Source organism: Uloborus diversus, chromosome 1 (assembly GCF_026930045.1).
Source record: "Uloborus diversus isolate 005 chromosome 1, Udiv.v.3.1, whole genome shotgun sequence".
Classification (NCBI taxonomy): domain Eukaryota; kingdom Metazoa; phylum Arthropoda; class Arachnida; order Araneae; family Uloboridae; genus Uloborus; species Uloborus diversus.
This window is the reverse complement of record NC_072731.1, coordinates 172997483-173016358: the sequence shown is the minus strand read 5'-3', so window position 1 is coordinate 173016358 and position 18876 is coordinate 172997483. Positions and strand designations below refer to the sequence as shown.

The following is an 18876-nucleotide window of genomic DNA, read 5'->3' as shown; positions in this document are numbered from 1 at the left end:
AGCGTATCATTGTTATAAAAAAAACTTTCATGCTTAAATGATAAAATAACAACCATAAAAACTAGGTAAGCAATGAATTAATTTATTTTTCCCATAATTTCATTCGTCTTGAAATCTTTTTACTGAAGTGTTTGCCAGTCCCTATCATTGCACTTTTGCATTTTTTTTTTTTTTTTTTTTTTTTTTACGGGAAACAAGATTAAAAATACATTTTATTTCAGGAAATAGTCATTCTCCTGCGTCAAAATTAAAACGATACATGTTACATTAGACCGCCGCTCACACAAATCATTTTGCTCAATTAATTTTGGTTCGATAAAGTGGCTGATTCAATAAAGAGGCTAATTCAATTCACCACTGATTCAATTAACCGGCGTCCATTGTACATAAAAAAGTAGTTGAATTGCAAAAGCAAAAATCATATGCTGCTTTTTTAGTTCTCAAGGAAAATATTTTGCCGGTTGCAACTGCGCCCCAAACGCAGTACGTCAGTCGAGCTGGTAGAATTAATTGGAAATACACAGAGCTTTTTATTTTTATTTATTTATTTATTATTATTTTTTTTTTTTTTTTTTGATTTAATGAATCTTCTTTTCAGGCGATTTTATGAAGGTTTTTCAATCAACAGAAATTTATTAAGTATAAAATCTTCTGCAAATATAATAAAGTGCTCACGTTTTCTCCTATTCTTTAGACTGGTTCGAGATTGAAGGATTTCTCTCCAAACCCCTCATTCAGAGAGTAAAGCGAAAGAGCAGAAGAAAACAATCGCCAAATAAGCTAGATATCAAAACTTGATTGGCGGCTCAAAATCCTTGAGGTTACTTCAGCTCATATCAACATGCGTGTAGTTTTCCCCCACCCATGACTTCCTCTATCAACTAGTTTTCACCAGTTTTTGCTGTGAAGTACGTAAGTCCATTTTCTTTTTATAAACACTACTTAATTTTGAATTTAATCCAAAAATGAAAACGCGAACTGCGAAGATATTTTGTTTAGCTTGCTAGTTTACAGCAGGAGGAAAATGGGTTTTAACGAGATTTTATTTCGTTTACGCGATATCTTTCTTCCACAACCGCCCACGGCGAAAGGACGCTGCTTAGTAATGAGAGAAGCAGTCAGCCAGTTACTCATGTTAACTGCCAAATAAAGTAAGGGTACAATATTTGGCAGCTTAGCGCACGCATAGCGATATTTTGTATCATATACGAAGTTATTTCCTTCGTAAGCAAAATATTATCTTTTATAAAAAAACGTTTTACAAATGTTTTGCACTTTATTCGCCTCAAGAATTAATCGATAGATAGCTTTTAGAATGATAGGTACATCACGACTTTGATGTCGATGTTTCAAATCAACGAAAGCTTCGTTTGGGAAACAAAACAAAAAATAATAAAATAATTAAATACATATTGAAAGTTAAAAAATTAGAAAGCAGATTTTTGAGATGGGGAAAATGTTCGACTGTCGATCTGGGTGCTCCCCCCCTCCCAATAACTTGTATATGTGTACAATCCGATTATAATAACTAATGTATACTAATAATTTTAAAAAAATTAAATTAAAACTGCTTCAAAATTAGCCTGCCGACCATAGGCTATACCCTTATCTTTTTAATTTTTTATGTCTAATTAACATAATGCAATTGTATTAACAATAATATGAACGTTGAGTCAAAGGAATCGGATGACATTTAGAAATTATTTCAGGAAAAGGAAGAAAGTGGAGAAAAATAAAACGTCTCTTAGAAATAAAACATTAACTATATCTCTTGTCGAAATTATGAAAGAAAAAAAAATGTTTGAAAAAATGGTAGTATAAAAAATAATCATTATGATCTGAACATTAACGTCTTCTAGATATTTTCGAGCAGTTTTAGGAAAGTAACTTAAAACGAGAAAAAACTATTTTTGGTATCAAAAAAATGTGCAGATTCTGACTATTTTCTCAATTTTCGGTTTTAAGAAAAACTAAAAAAAATATTGATAAAAATCGAAATACCATACTTCGTAGACTTAACATTGTCACAAGTCAGAGATAAATGTGACTGAATCAAAATGAAATGAATTCAAAGTGTACTTGTTTTTACCACGGCTGCGGATTCCGTGGGAAATGACCAACTGCCTACTCCGACTTCTATAATTTTAGGGCCCCTGATGCCAAATCAATCTGACTCCGACTCCGGCTCTTGAAATTTAAACTTTGACTCGCAAAGTGAGCCTCTTTTTTACATGCTACATAATAGTAAAAATGAATAGCAAGTAACGGAATTTTATGTTTAAAAAATAGCAGCTGCATAAGAGTACAATAGATTTGGAGTAATTTTTACGAGAATGGAGAAATCTGAAACTGATGTCCAAACGCTTGTCCCACATGTGGAAGCTACTTCATTGAAAAAAAAAATTAAGAAAACGTGTTTTTGCTTATCAAATCATTTTTGTAAAGTATTTTTATAAGATTAACAAATTTTTAACTTTTAGCCGTAAATTATTCGTTATTTGGTATACATACATAATTGTTTTAAAAAAACTCTAATCGTCCTAGAAGTGACGTTTGAATCACCCTAAACACTCCCTAAAATTAGTGACGCAGTCTGCGCCGTGCCCCCCCCCCCCCCAATAGCGAGCTCCAGTGTCTTGGACTTTTTTTTTTTGAGGGTTTTGTTCTGGTGTGTGTGTGTGGGGGGGGGGCGGCGGGCTAGGTAGCACCTTAGCGGGTGCGCCATTGCTCTTTGGTGGCCTTTGCGCAGGTTTCCATGATTTTGTTAGAAGACGAAACTTTCCAAATCAAACATTCTGCTGGGTAGAAGGCAGAAGGGCAGGTGAAACTCTCTTTTTATCTATCTATTCGTCATAACTTTTGGTCAGTCCGTACATATTTTGGAAGCTGAAGAAAAAAAGAAATCTGAGAGGAAATTATGCAACTAAATGCTTTTTTTTTTTTTTTTGAATACTTCATTTAATAAGAAGCTGAGAATCTTATCAAGGACGAACTTCATGAAAGGATCATATAATTCTCTAAGACATCCAGAGACTAGTTTCTTGCTGATATACTAAATTATTGTGAAGGTCCTCTGCTTTAATGAGTGGTTTACTACCTCCAGTTCTGCAATGGGTATTCTAGACTGATAATCACTAATAAGTGTGAAACTACAGTCTCTGGATGCCGCAACAAGCTGTTTGATATTCACTAATTGTTTATTAAATGTTATTATTATTTTTTTTATTCTTTGTTTTTTTCCCCTTTGTTTTTACTTTCTTCTGTATCTAATATATAGAAGAAAGTATTGGATTCGTGCAACTTTTCGAATTTCGAATTTTGACGGATTCGAACGTTTTGAGGTGTGCCGAGTCCATTTCGACCATTTTTGGAAAATGTCTGTCTGTCTCTCTCTCTGTGTGTGTGTTCGTCCGTATGTGTCACGTATGTGTGTGACCATTTTTTGTGGCCGCTCTACAGCAAAAACTACCGCATGAAATCGAACGAAATTCGGTACACTTATGTGTACCTATGTGAACTTGTGCCCATTGGTTTTTGGCGCGAATTCCTCGAAGGGGGGGGGGCAGCAATGGGACGTTTCTTGAGTTATTCGTGCCTGCTATTACCCAGGAAGTAACTGGCGGAATCAAACAAAATTTGGTCCATATATTGCTTCTACTGGGAGTAGGTGTTGATTCAATTTTGGTGTCAATAGCTCAAACGGGGGTTGAGTTATAGAACGTTTTTTTGTCGTCAATTGTGACTGCTGATCTCAAGAAATAACGAACGGAATAAAACAAAAATTTATCGACAAGTAGCCCTTAGAGGGTATAAGAGCTGATTTTATTTTGGTGTCAACAGCTAAAAAGGGGGTGGCGCAATCGAACGTTCTTTTTTTTTCCATTGTGTGTGCCATATCTCAAGAAGTAATGCAACGTTCTGGATGAAGTTTAGAATAAATGTGAATCCATTTGTAAATAGGCGTTGGTTCAAGTTTGGCGCCAATCGCTCCAAGAGGTGCTGATTTTTTTTTTTTTTTTTTTGTGAAATAAAATAGCTTTATTAATGCAACAATAAGAAAGATAAATCGTAATAAACTGTCGTCTGCGTATTTCTCGTGATTTTAATTGTATGGTAATGATCGGAAATATCATCTCAAAATGATTTAAAAATTTTTACTGTTACCATCTTATGTTTGTTAACAAATAAAATATTTGCAATTCAAGCAAGTCTTTTAAAATAACTTTCAATTTTCGCTCTTTGCTTTGATTTTGCGATAATTCAGACATTGGGATGGTCATCAAGTTTTTTCATGGTGTAATTTTGTTTTTGTTAGGAATATTGCTTCCTCGTCAAGGATGGGGAGGGATCAGAATTATAAGAAAGATGTAGAAGAAAATTTTGTGATGGCCACAACATACTAGTTACTTTATAATGTACAATTGCGAATGCTAACATTAAAATAAACTAAACAGTTTTGCTTTTATCGGAATCTTTGCATTTTTTGCAAATGTGCTATGACATATTAGTCCAAGAGCTGGTGACGAATTTGGAGAAGGTATTTTAGGTAAGTTAAAACTGGAAAAATGGACAATTTGAGCTTTAGTGAATCTGGAATTTAGAGTTTGCCAGGCCATTTGCGGTTTAGCTACTGCGGAGTTAGTGACTTTGTAAAAAGTCAATCAAAAAATCCACTCTTTAGGAACCTTATGATTATCTTAGTTTCTTATTTTAGCTCTTACAGAGTGCAGAAATCGCGCTCTTTGGACGGTTATTAAATAATAATAACAATAACCCAGACGGCCCCGAACTTCTAAAGAAAAAAAAAGACTCAAACACAGTCTGGGTATATTATTTCTGGGTTCTGTAAGAGTTAAACTGAGGAACTAAAAAATGCAAACCAATTTGCCTAAATGACAGGTTTTTTGATTGATTTGTTCCAAGTTCGAGTCCATCTGGAAGCATTTTATATCCGTAGAAACAGTTCAAGAGTGATATTTCTGTATTCTGTAAGGTTCTGTATTCTGTTATTTCCTGATTCACCAAGCTTCAAATTGTACAATTTTTCCAGAGTTTCAACTTGCCTAAAATTCCCCTAAAATTACCTTTCGCAAATTCGTCACCGGTATGTGATGTTTAAAACTCGATGGTATTTCGAGCAGAACTAAACTTCTTAACCAACAGCGTACAGGGTGTATCGTGATGACTCGAAATCATATAACAATGTGGGGTCCGAAATGCTTCCCCGATGCGAGAAATTTAAGCTTGAGTATTCCAGACTGTTCAGATTCTTATGCGCCAAAGACGTGAAGTGTGCATTGTGGTCGGTTGAAAAAACTTCAAATTTTTTCCTTGGACCTATGTACCTTTTGCTTTTTTACATGTATTACTGTAGAGTTTTTTCATTTACGGTCTCTTTTCTTCATGGTGCTTCTGTGTACATCACCGCTTCAGGAAAACATTTCCGACCTCGCATTGCTTAATGATTTCGAGTCGTCAGGATGCACACTGCCCCTCTTAGGAGTTCTGAAAGAGTTGATTGAAACACCCTGTATATATCTCTCCCTGTTGTACTTAAACTGACAAAAAAAAAAAAAAAAAAAATTTGTTCCCCAGGATTTTTGTCTATGAAAATACTTCTGAGACTCCCAGAAGCAATGAAACTTGCTTATGAAACAATATCACCACTTGGTGGCAAAGATTACAATCTCTCTCCAGTGCTTCTTCTACACGGAATGCTAGACTCTCGGAAAACATGGAAATATGTGGCTTCGAAACTCGCAAATAACACAGGAAGAAAGGTAAGTTTCTTGAATATTTTATTGAAATGTCCTTATTTAACTCAAAAAACATTTTCCAAGACAGAAAAAAAAAATTAATAATAATATAAGTTTCATTTAATCACAATCCAAATTCAAAATAACAGAATATCAAAAGATTCTAAACAAAAATTGTAAACAAACTTAAAAACGGAACACACACAAATTAAAAAGGAGGACGCATGTTAGACAGGAAGTGGCAAAACTATTTTCAATAACTTTGTCGGTATTTAAGAACCGTTAAAAAATGTGTTGATTTGTATACATGAATCAAAGAACTAGAATAATAAATTCAGCAAAGTTGAATATTAAACTCACAGTTTTATTTTTGCCGAAAATGGGTCGTCGAAACGATATTTGTTGAAATAACAAAATCGTGCATCGTATTGCTGTTTAAAATGAATGTTTCGCAATTTGCGGTTTTGAAGATTTTAAAGGAATATAGAAGAACCAGCCAACTAACAAAACACGTAACCGAAATAAATGTGGTAAAGTGCTTGTAACAACTTCCAGAGATGAACGCATAAAAAGTGAATCGTTCAAAATAGTCGTTTTAAAAAAGTTATTTATTTCAATAAGTGTTGGTATTTATAGTAAATTATCCTTTTTAGACGAGATTGCGTTAACAGGAGTTTCAATGGCGGAAGCCCAAAATGAAACCAAAGATGAACATGAAACAGACATTGTTTGTGCAATGTTTTCTGGTTGCAAAGAAAAGCTCATTGGGGGTAAAAAAAATGTTGAAACGTTTTATTCAGTAATGAATCTTTATTTCAAGTATCTTATAAAGAAAAGGTGGGGGGATGCTTAGGTTTGGCGTTTAAAAAACAATACCTGCGAGAAAGACGAAATACCTGCGAGTGTAGATGCTCTGTCAAATTTTTGACATCTGTTATGGTATGAGGATGCATGAAGCATGAGTGCTGCTGGAACCGGAGAGCTGATCTAAAACAACGTTTACATTTCTCAAGTAGGGTAGACTAAGGCACGTTTACGCGGATTTTTTTCAATGAATTTCCTAAATTTTATGTTTTAACTTAGGAAATTTTAGACATTGCGGTTTTATGAAGCAGTTAATGGAGTCAAAATTGGTATATTCATTTGTTACTGAGTTTGTGTTTTTACGCGTTAAAAAAAAAAATATTTTTCTGTCCAAGTCGGTTGCATAAACTTGCCCCGGACACGGGGCACGTAGGGGCACGTTTTCGCATACTTATTTTGACACCTAACGTGGTTCTGTTAGTGTTTTGAACATAATGTCTTACCATCGTTAAAATAAAGCAAATTTATTACAGACAGAAAAGTGTATAAAGTAAAAGTTGAACGGGCATGAAGACAGCATTACATTGTTGTAAGCTATAAGATACGAATTTGTAACTGAATTAAAAATTAAATGGTGAGTTTCAAAACTAAATAGTCTGAAAATACTAAACAGTTTTTAGACAGTTCGGAGCGAAAAAAGCGTCAGGGCACGTTTAGAAGTAAGATATAATAAGAACGCGCGTAAAGGTGCTCAGACGTCAACGCATAAACTTGCCCCGTCGCCAAGTTTGGATTTAGTTTTAACTTGCAAAAAAAGTTAATAACATTTCAGTTCATACAAATACAATTCTCAAAAAAGATCAAATTCTACTAATTTTTATATATTTGTTCTTTCTTAACTAAGTATTTTTTATTCACAATAAGCTTCAAAACGTTCAACTCAAAATTTACTCGATTTGGTAAAAAACAGATTATTCTTTCTGCATGCTAGACTGAAGCTCAACTGACGCTCAAAAACTTGGAAGGATATTTGCTAGGGAGAAGCATCAATATGTTATGACTGTTGACTCTCCAGCTATAATTCGTTTTGAAAAAAGGGCTCTGCTTAAACGTGTCCAATGCGTAAACGTGCCGTGGTTTACTCTATCATATAGATCTTCAGTATATCTTTATAACATATAAATTATTTTCAAATAAAAAAAGTACCGACTTCAAAAAACAAAGAGGAACTAAAAAGTAAAAAATAATTTTTCAATAATTTTTAATAATAAATTTTTAATAATACTTACATACGATTTCCTAATTATAAAATAAACAGATTTTAATTACTGTACGATGAATTATTTTAATACCTTGCTAAATGTATACGATCTCTTAATTTTCAATAACCATTTGAAGTTGGAGTCTCCTATAAACTACTACCTAAAGCATTAAATTCTGAGTTGAACACTAATTTAAGAAAACGAGAAAGTGTTTAAAACTAAACCTACTTAGTTATGTTATGTACGTAGGTGAAGGGACAAAGTATTAATATTTTTTCTGCTAGATTTTTTTTCTCTTTTCTAACATTCTAATTTTTATACTATAAACAAACCATTATTTTCTTTAAAATTAATTTCAATTAAGTATAGATGAAATATTATGCGCACTTTAAAGCCTACGAAAGGCCTCTCGTTCATTTGAATGCCGATTTTTGTTTATGTTTTGTTAGATTAACCTTTTTTCTGAAACGAGATGAGTATTCTATTATTTTGAATTTCGATTGTATTACTTAAGTGGCAGCATATTTTCATAATTGGCAGATTTGCACTAAATCATAAATGAGCGCTATTTGTCGTAAGATTAAAGATTAAAGTAGATGGTGTAAAGCGGAAGGAAAAGGGAGACCTATGTACCTTTTTATCTTTTTTCATTGCAAAAAAACAGAGCCACTGACTTCTTTAAAGTGATAACCTAGTATACATGTTAAGTTTTCTGATCAGCATTTCATTAAGATTGGTATTAAATTGGAAAGTTCAAACTCTGTCAGAAATAACGCGAAAGTAAATTTATAAATGGATCTAGATACAGGACATCATTACCTATAATTGGGGCAAACCTAACCAGGCATCATTGTGACAGTTACGCAGATCCTTATTACAGCATTACGACGCTGCAAAGTAACGTATGTCCCAAACATGTTGCCATTCCCTTAACATTTAGTTCAAAACCGAAAGGAATAGGAACCAACCACACGTGGATTTTACAAAAGAAGCAAATACTATTCAAAATATAAAAATTAAAATAAAACAGTATTGGAGAAAATCAAGGTTTTACGTAATAGTAGTTTAAAGTGATTAAGTTTCAAATATAATAAAACGTGCAATGAAGTTATAATGTGATGTACAGTAGCATTGGATATGTGAAATTTTTCGTATTTCAACAGATTTACACATTTTAAGGTATGCTGATTCCATTTTAACCGTCGTTTGAAAATGTCTGTCTGTTTGTGAGTGTCTCGGTGCGTATCTGCACAGGTGTGGGGTATGGCTACTTTAACTTAAAATCTACCTGCATGAAATCGATCGAAATTCAGCAGACACATGTGTCCGTGCATCCATATGAGTTCGTGCTGATTAGAGTTTGGAAATCCTGGTTGAAATTCTTGATCGCGATAACTTTTAATTTGTCAGAAACGAATTTAAATTTCATTATTATTAGTATTGTTATTTAGTTTTATCAACCTAATCGTTTTTGAAAAATTGGTTAAGTTGTATATCACAAAAATGATGTCAAGACAAGCCATGTCGCACTGAAGTTTCCAATTAACTCTGAGAAATAATTTATCTGACCTCTAAAATATTTCCCAGCGCCTAATATTTTACATTTTTTGTCTAATACTGGCTATTAGTATTATTATAATTATTTTAATTTTTTATGCTTTAAACTATTCAGTTTCATTCGCTCTAGGTTTATGCTATTGATGCAAGAAATCACGGTGACAGTCCCTGGGACGATAGATTTGATTTTGATGTTTTAGCAGACGATCTAGATGAATTCATGGATCAACAATGCATTTCCAAGGCCATTCTTATTGGACACAGTATGGGAGGACGAACGGCATTAACCCTAGCACTAAAGAAAGTAAATATTAATTATAATTCCTTACGAGTTTTTCTTCTTAAAATAATATAAAACCCTTTTACTTGGACAAATAGTTTTGAGCAGCTCCTTTTCCGTTAAAAGTTGTTGTAGAATATTTCCTAATTGATTAAGGGAATTATCTAAAGTGGAACTTAAACTGATTGCAACTTTTTCAAGTTTGCGAAAATGTTCTTTAGTGTTCAAAATGTTTTACATGTTCTTTAACAACAATAATTTTGTCTTTTGAACTTATATCAACTATTGACAATATAAAACGGATCTGAATGAATAACTTCTAACACATACATAACATTTTGAGGTAAATTAACTTTTACTCAGTAGACGTTTTCAATATTGTTTCCCCTTTCAGAAGTATTGCTGTAAGAGTTGCCCAAAGTTTAACATTTTGCGCTGAAAACGGCTCCGAGTTCTTTTTTCAATCCGTCAAAATTACCATGAAAGTGCCTGGGATCAGAAGAATCGCGGTCAACATGTCTTAAAGATAGACTCTTAAAAAGTCAACAATTTTCTTGGCACTTCTATAAAAAGGTAAAATAACTTTTCAAACTTTACACCATATTATCGATATTAAAATATCGATTATTAGGGTTCTTAGGTGCATTTTGTTTTTGCTCATGTGGTAACGGTAACTAAAGAGAAGGACATTAGGCAAGACATTCTTTTTAGGTACAACAATCGGCGAAATTTTCTCATTCCTTAAACCAATTTAGAAAGATCAAGAGAAACCAGATGTGATTAACGTTTAGTTGAGGTTCTTCAGAAAACAGAACTTCTGTAGAAACATTTCTGGGCTGACAATTCCAAGCTAATTTTACCATTTTCGATTGGATCGAAAAACTTGACCGGCCGCATGTGTTGCAGGCTATATGTAATGCATTGCTGCTTTACAGTAGATAAGCTATGTCCGTTTTATTTCACCATAGTGACTTGAAATTTCAAAAAATGTGCATATTTCAACTAAAGCAATGTATTTGTTAGTCAGTTTTGGATCAAATGTTAGTGTCTAACGCAAGTATATTGCTTTTACGTAATATTTACTATAAGACACTAAAATTTCTGAGAGAAATATTACTACATTCCTTTTGCAAAATGTATTGTCATCATTAAGAGTTATCAGTGTTTTTTACGAAATAGGCTTTGATATAAAGTCGGTCAAAACAATGGTTATTTGTGTTAGTATCTTATGGTGAACTTTTGTTGCTTAAAAGAATAAAAATGGAAAATGTTTTTCAGAAAATAACTACCTTTAAACTAATTCTTGCCAATATATGCAACGAAAAAATCACTATTTGAATGAATAATAGTTTGAAATAATTGCAACAGCGTCGTTTTCCCTTGCGTGATTGTTAGTTTGTTGTGATGTAATTCCCTTCTTCAAAATTTTACTATACATGGACTAACACGCACACATCGACATCACGGTTTTTCATGCCGTGATTCCATTATATAATCAGTTACGTGTAAGTTGACTTGATTACGTAACTTAGACTTTGATCAGAGCCGGTCACTCTTTGAATGTTCTTCGTTTAACGAGAAAACTTGAAACTTTTATAGAGTATCGTAAAAGTAAAAAATAATATATCAATTCGATGAAATAAGACCCAAACAACTTTAAAACGAGAAACAATAACGATCTGTCGCGGTGCCTTCTAGATATATACAATACTAGTGAACATATCTAGAAGACACCAAGGTAAGGGTACCTAGGGTAAACAATGTACCCCACCTCTTCTGCTCAGTTTATGATTCTATATTTAAATAAAGCTTATATACATTCTTACATAAATAAAATTCAAAATAAAAGAAACGATGTTTGTTCAGAATATTACTGAAAAGAGGAAAAGTTCGCTAAAACCTAAAAAGACGTGACGGCAGTTACGTTGCTAATTTGTCCTTTATCAATGTTATATTTCCTATAGTTACTTATGGATTCTCTTTATTTAAAAAATAACCTTTAGAAAATCTCCCGAAAAAATAAATAAGGCATAGAAACAAATAATGAATATCGAAAGAATTTTCAAAGTATATATCTAACTAAAAATTAAAAAAAAAAAGAAAATGTATGAAGTATGATATCTCTGAAAATTTTCAGCTATAAAGTATCTATTTTCAAGGTACTGAGTTGTTTTGCTATACGTATGAGTTTTAATTGATGTTTAAAGTTTTTAATCATGAAAAAGTTAAATTGTTTTTTTCTTCTTTTCAGCCGGAAAATGTGGAAAAGTTAATCGTCGAAGACATGACGCCTCGTAATTTTACGCCTCGCTCTAGTAGATTAATAGTACAGCTAATAAACGTTTTAAGAAGCTCACTTGAAGTTATTCCACAAGGGGTTGATGAAACCACAGCAAAGAAAACAATTGTACAGTTTATAAAAGATTTATTGCCAGAAGTAAGTCTGTAAACCCAGGAAAATTATATACTTTTCTTTTACTACTTTATTCTTAAATGTTACTTCCATAATGATATTATTTAGATATTTCATTTGAGATGGATACATTTTTTCATGAACAATGTGTACAATCAAGTGCTCAGACTTGGGACAGTTTTGCACTTTTACCTTAAGTATCATATTACCGTTTCCCAATTGAACAAAATATTCTATTTATAGGAAGAGCTTCAATACTTCTCCTCAGAACAAGGTAGAGATGTGTAGATATGTCATTAAAAAAAAGTGAATTATCCAAGTTAGGAATCGTCCTCCCTAACTTGGGACACTTAATATTTTAATTTTACTTTTATGTATGCAGCAATAAATAATAGCTTGGGACATCGATTACACAGGGAAACATTTGCTTTGGTGCACTGGTATTTGGAGCTGATTTTGAATGAATTTGGTACTCTAAGTTCAAATATAACATCAGTTTTTGCACAGGAGCTCAAATTTCTAAGATATTAACATTGAAATATATGTGACATGTGTTTAAGTTAGTACATCCATAAATTAAATAAAAAACGAAGCATGGAAATTTAATTCCTATTGTATTATACAAATAAATCGGAGCTTATTTACCACAAACTGACGAATTAAGCTGCTGACCATGGGTCCTCTATTTTTAAGGACCCCAAAAAGACTAAAATTGTAGTAGTTTATTTTTTAAGAAAATGAAAGAAAGTTAAAGTACTCTCCTTTATTTATTTACCTATTTTTAGGTATAGAATCTATATAGTTAGGTCAGAAAATAATTTCGACGAGGATAAAGTGAAGTTTTGGAGGTTTCTATGGTCGTTTTTGGTTCTTTTCTGTAATCAAAAGGGAAAATTTCCGAGTTGCTGAGGGGGTATATCTCGAATTTTAGCCCCCGAGATACGCCATTGTAACCTATTTATAAGAAATCTAAATTTTTTCGTGAATTATTTTTAGGTTCGTGGTATTTTTTTAAAAAAAAATTCAAGTCATTCTGTTTTTTTTTCTTTTTTTTTTGAACGCATAGCCTTGCTATGACGTAATAAATGCTTAGTTGAAAAACCTTATGAAATTGCGAATAGTTTTATCCTCAAAAGGCAAAACTATTTGTAGTTCTTTTCTAAACCCATAGTTCATTTCTATGAGAATGGCAAAAACAAATAAGAGAACGAACATAACAAATGTAAAATCTTAGAGATTGAGACTAACATATCTCGCGTATACCACTTCGCCTAATTACATGATTTGTAGCTTATTAATAAAAAATAAATGACATCCAACTTACGTAGTTCTTTAGAACTTTTGGTGAAACTTCGGATAACAGATACAAGAAGAATGCTATAAAATAAATTTAAAATGACTGTTCTTTAAAAATGAAAGACCGGAGTAAAAAGAAAAACATTTTAATGTTTTGCGTAGGATAGTACAACCCACAACAATAATACTGTATTTCTTTATTCTTTCTTTTAGGAAAATATACCTTCATCTAAAGGAGAATTTGATTTAGAAATGATCCCTCTGAAGAAAGACGGCGAGAATTACTTATGGAAAGCAAATCTGGATGTTATTGAAGATATGCTAACTACAGATAAAATACTGCAAAATCTCTCTGGAACGTATACGGGAAAAGCATTATTTTTATACGGAACAAAATCATTTTTCAAAGTGTAAGGACCTATTAATACATATAAGTCTAGTTCAGTACAACTGTATTTATGCATAAGGTAAACACAGCAGTAGTGGCCACTTCAAAATTTAAATTTGAAAAAGTAGGATTCTAGGTCTCCCAATGGACTCAAACGTGCAGGAGGTCCTACCAAAGGCACGTTTGATGCACTTTTGAATCCAATGGGAGACTTGGAACCCTATATTTTCAAGTATAAACCTAGAAGTGGTCACTATCAAGGGCGCCCATATAGGGGGCAAGGGGGGGGGGGGCGCTTGAGCCCTCCCTTTGAAATTAGAACTTCCTTGCTTTTAGTACTTTTTTCTTTGCAAAAATGTAAAAACATTTTTTTTCCAGTCATTAATGAATAAGTTATTAAAAATGACAAATTTTAATGACTCAAATCTGTCTTGAAATCAGTTTCCACGGGGAAGATATCCATGTAAACCACGAGGAAAATATTTGAGCCCCCCCCCCTCCCGCCTTGCAACTTTGCATATGGGCGCCCATGGTCACTATAGAAGCACTGGCCACTACCGGTGTGTTTACCTTACAGGTACAAAGAAAACCTTGTTTATGTGAACTTTTAAATACGTAAGTACTTTGAGTAGGGTCCGTCGGGGTAATTTGGGTAGTCGGGGTAGTTTGGGTATAAGTTATTTTTTATTGAATAAAATGAAAACCTATTCATTTGATACTATTACAAAAATTCAGTTATAAACATAATTTTTACCTATGAATACATGCTGAAAAAATGTCGCCGACACTCTTTTTGAAATTGATAAAAAATAAATTAAACTTTTTGGTGAAGTCGATGCAATGCAAACCAACCACTTCCAAATAGTGCTTCTAATTAACTTTCCACTCTATGTTTTTCAAATTTAGGTATGTAGACATTACATATGTTTACTTAAATTTGACATTGAATTGAAACATTTAACATAATTAGTTTTCATGTAATTAATGATTTAAAATCATGAGGTAATTTCGGTATACATCACATTTTACCAGTCAGAAGGACAAATAATAATTTCCTTGGATTTCAAACAAATGTTTGTATGTGCATCCTCACTACCCAAGGTAATATATGCTAAAAATGAATTGGAAGGTTGTTTAAATTTGCTAAAATGTTCTGTAACAAAAAAACTACTTTCCGTCCATTAACGGTTTGTCATATTGTGCTATTTTCTGTCTAAAACTCATCTTAATACTTAAAAAAAAATTGTATTCATACCACTCCATTATTTCTATTGTACCTACATTCAACCTAAGTTTGAAAAAATTGAGTAAGATTGTTTTTAAAACCATTCTTTGCTCTTTAACCATCACTATACCCAAATTCCCATATCCATGGGGTAATTTGGGTATAGTGAAACTTGCCATTTATATGCAAATGGGTCTATTAACATGTAATTTGTAGAAAACTACTCTGGAAAGTCATAATGTTAAGCTTAAACGAGAAAAAGAAAAAATATGTATAATGTATATATAAGTTTATTACAGGAATGGAAAGTTCAAAGTAGGCCATTTATATACCCAAATTACCCCGACAGACCCTAATAATTTTATGACCTAAATAAATTTGTGCGTTTTAATCATGAACTTTCTTTTTAAATTCCAATATTAATTCTTCCGACTGTTTGCAAAAGGACGAAGAAAAATTTAAACGTCAAAAGGTGTTGCACCGTGTGGTAAAAAAGAGGAAAATTAATAAGAGCTGGTTTCAGAAACAACTTTAATAAATTAGCTAATTTCTTTCTGTTACACTTTTCTATCATTATTCAAATTATTTTCACATTTCTTTGAGCAATCAAAGATTGCTTACTGTATCATCTGCAATTGGAGAGGTAGCGTTCTACTCATTTATCAAAATCATCTTCAAACTTTGCACTGGCGTCATGCTATCTCGAGAACGGATAACCAAATTTTGCCTGGTGTCATCTTTCAGAGACTTTAATTAAGAAGATATTTATTTAAAACTAGAAAATTGCCCTTCAAGATATGACGTGTGAAAATTGCTTCTACATTTAACTGAACGAAGCAACTGCCTGTTTGATGATATTATGATAGTTGAAATTTTAACCCTAATTTTAGTGGATTAACCATAAACTCCAGTGGATAGCGTTCATTGTTGACAGCTTTTTCGTTTCTTAATTCTCCTGGAATGAGTCTTATAAGTAAAACAGTTAAGTTACCGGATCCAGTTCAACCTTGTCAAAATAATGAATTTCCCTGCAAGTAAAACATTACCAAAATATACTATCAAATTATCACGCCGTGGCGCGAGTTTCATTGTTGATGACGTCAGCGTTACTCGATCATTCGTTTTTTTTTTATATATGAGGATACTTAGTCCTTTTTGAGCACTTATAATGCTGTTTTGTTAAAACTTACAACATTTTTAATTCTAATGGTACCCTTGATTTAAACTTATTATCATTGCATTAAAATCATCATGTTATGGGAAGAAAATGAAAATATTTTCTTTTATTTTAGTGAGAAAGATGAGCGGATTCCACAATTTTTTCCACAGTCAACAAAACTGGGATTTGAAGGAGCCAATCACTTGATTCATCATGAATTTCCGAAACAGTTTGTAGCAGAAGTTTCCAAATTTATAACTGGAAGAGTGAATCCTCAATCAAAATACTAAGAAATCATGGATAATATCGCCTAACTGTATAAGAAAAATAACTTCTTTCAAATTGCAATTTATTTTTGTTTAAATGATTGAATGATGTTAATATGAGCGCTTAAAAATAAATAAATGAATAAAAAATACGATAAGAAAACGTTATTTGAGGTGTGTTTCATTTTTCCAAAGAAAAGGAATACGATGACTAGATTTTTTTTAACGTTTAATTAATTTATTTTTCTACTTCGTATAACTAATGAGCAGTCACAAGTTATAAAATGTAAATGTATGTCTTCACACAAAACAGAACAACTGTCTCATACTAACATATTGTCGTCTTAGGGCAACAGTAAAATATCCAAGTCTGAAAATAACACTAAGATTACCTACTGTTGCTCTGAGGTGACGATATTTGTACGTTCATGTATTTCATTTTTTCAAAAAAAATATAAGTTAAATATAGTTAAAAACTATTGATTTCATCAGCTGTAGCTCATAATCAGTTCAACGCAAGGTATTAAAGCAAGTTCTTAAATTTTTCAAAATTACGTATAGAAAAAAATATAATAACTAAGTAAAAAGTGGGAAAATATAAATGGAATCGACTTTTAAGTAATACCGACAACAATATAAATAATTACATCAACAAATTTTAAGTGATTGTGGGAACAAAAATATTTTAACTTTGTTCGGGAAACATTATCTGAATAAAGGGCAATTTCATCAGAATTTTGAAATCTTCTAGATCAAATGATTTTGTTCCAAGAGCCCATGAGTGTCATACCTACGCCATAGTATAAAGGCCCTTTTTTTTTTGCGTAAGCGCATCACAGCAAGTAAGAAAGGTTCGCTATTAGTGAAGCAGAGTCGCGCTGCCTTTAGCAGGAAGCAGGTCGCAAAGTCACGTAAAATTGCTACAAAAATTAAACATCATATATTTATTTCATGTCACGTGACCTGGCGGTCCCGATCCAAACATCTCCGATTTCAAGGACTTTCTAGAGAGGTGCAGACATGCCTTTGAAACTAACCTATTCAAAGTTTTAGCTTCCAAGACACAAATCATGAAGACCTAGGACACCTAAAAAGAAAGGGGGCTCCAAAATGGCCTCCAATAGGGGAACCGTGATAACATGGCAATTCGTTTCACGAAGCTGATCCGCCATTTTGGAGCCATTTTCCTTAATCGATCCTAGATCCTCAGGATTTAGGTCTTTTAAGCTGAAAATTTGCATAGGTGAGTTTCAAAGGCATGTCGGCACCTCTATAAAATTTCGTTCAAATCGGAGAAGGGCGGGTGGGGAGGACGAGGTCACTAGGCAGTTCTTGACGACTAAGTTTTTGACGCAACTTTGCTACCTGTTTCCTGCCAAAGCCAGCGCGACTCAGCTTATATATAACTAATAGCGACTCTTTCTTACCTCCTGTGATGTGCTTCCGCATAAAAATTTTGGCCCTTTATACTATGACGTAGGTCCGGCACTTATGGGCTGTTACTGTTTTTCTCTAGGATGGAAATATTTAATAAGAGTCAATTTATTAAAAGGGACACCACCTAGGAGGGGGATGCTGCGATACTCGACAGCTCCTATTACAATTAAGCAAAAGGAATAAAGGGAAAGTCCTTATTTCTTTTCAGTATTATAACTTAATTATACGGGGTCTGTTCAATAAGTAAATTATAAAAAATACATAACGTTTTGATTCCTCATAATTTACATGGTTTATTTAAAAATAACTTCTGCGGGACTAAATGCATTTACTCCAACGTTATATCCACTTCTTAAAAACTTTGCGAACGTTACGTTAGTGAGAGCTATTTCAAAGCCGCCTCCGCAGAGTTTAAACATGTTTTATTGCTTTCAATATGTTTGCGTCGTAACTGTTTCTTATGTTGAGGAAACTGTCAGAACTCACTGATGTAACATAATTGTGAGATTCCACTTGATAATAATAGCAGCCGTGTTAATCATTGTCTTTGTGAGGGACGTTGAAGGTTGTCCCTCACGTTCAATGTCTTCCATATTTTCCTGCCTTCCTTAAAAGCTTTATGCCAGCAAAAAGTACTGACTCTAAACATTGCTTCATCGCTGAAAACTTCACGTATCATTATCAAAGATCTCAGATGCTGATTTTTGCAGAGGAAAACAAACTTTAATCGCATAACTTTGATCCTACGACGCTTCCATTCTGTCAACTGGCTGCGTCTTGTAGGTGCCTGCCAACAGGCTTCAATTCAATCACGTGATACTCACGAATATGAGTATATACCCGCCAGATATCGGTAGCTTTTGTTAATACAGACAACAGACATTTTTCATGCCACAGAAATCAACATTCCGATGAGTGGTTTCGCAGAAGTTAAGTTAGTTTTATTTTTGAAGGCGCCCGCCAACAGGCTTCAATTCAATCACCTGACACTTAGGGACATGAGTCTGTACGTGCAGACTCATGTTCCTGATAG

General features: G+C 33.0%; 1 protein-coding gene across 2 annotated transcripts; it reads left to right on the top strand.

Annotated features, from left to right (window-relative positions):
* The first annotated feature begins 751 nt into the window (after nucleotides 1–751).
* Nucleotides 752–16574, top strand: LOC129223085 (protein ABHD11-like). 2 transcript variants are annotated; one of them, XM_054857654.1, is made up of 6 exons: nucleotides 752–908; nucleotides 5596–5780; nucleotides 9510–9683; nucleotides 11911–12096; nucleotides 13582–13778; nucleotides 16274–16574. In XM_054857654.1, exons 2-6 carry the CDS (start codon nucleotides 5607–5609, stop codon nucleotides 16428–16430), a joined length of 888 nt encoding a protein of 295 aa, XP_054713629.1. In that variant the 5' UTR covers nucleotides 752–908; nucleotides 5596–5606; the 3' UTR covers nucleotides 16431–16574. The 2 variants fall into 2 exon arrangements, with proteins under 2 accessions (XP_054713629.1, XP_054713634.1); XM_054857659.1 differs by having other exon boundaries at nucleotides 789–912.
* The last annotated feature ends 2302 nt before the right edge of the window (nucleotides 16575–18876 follow it).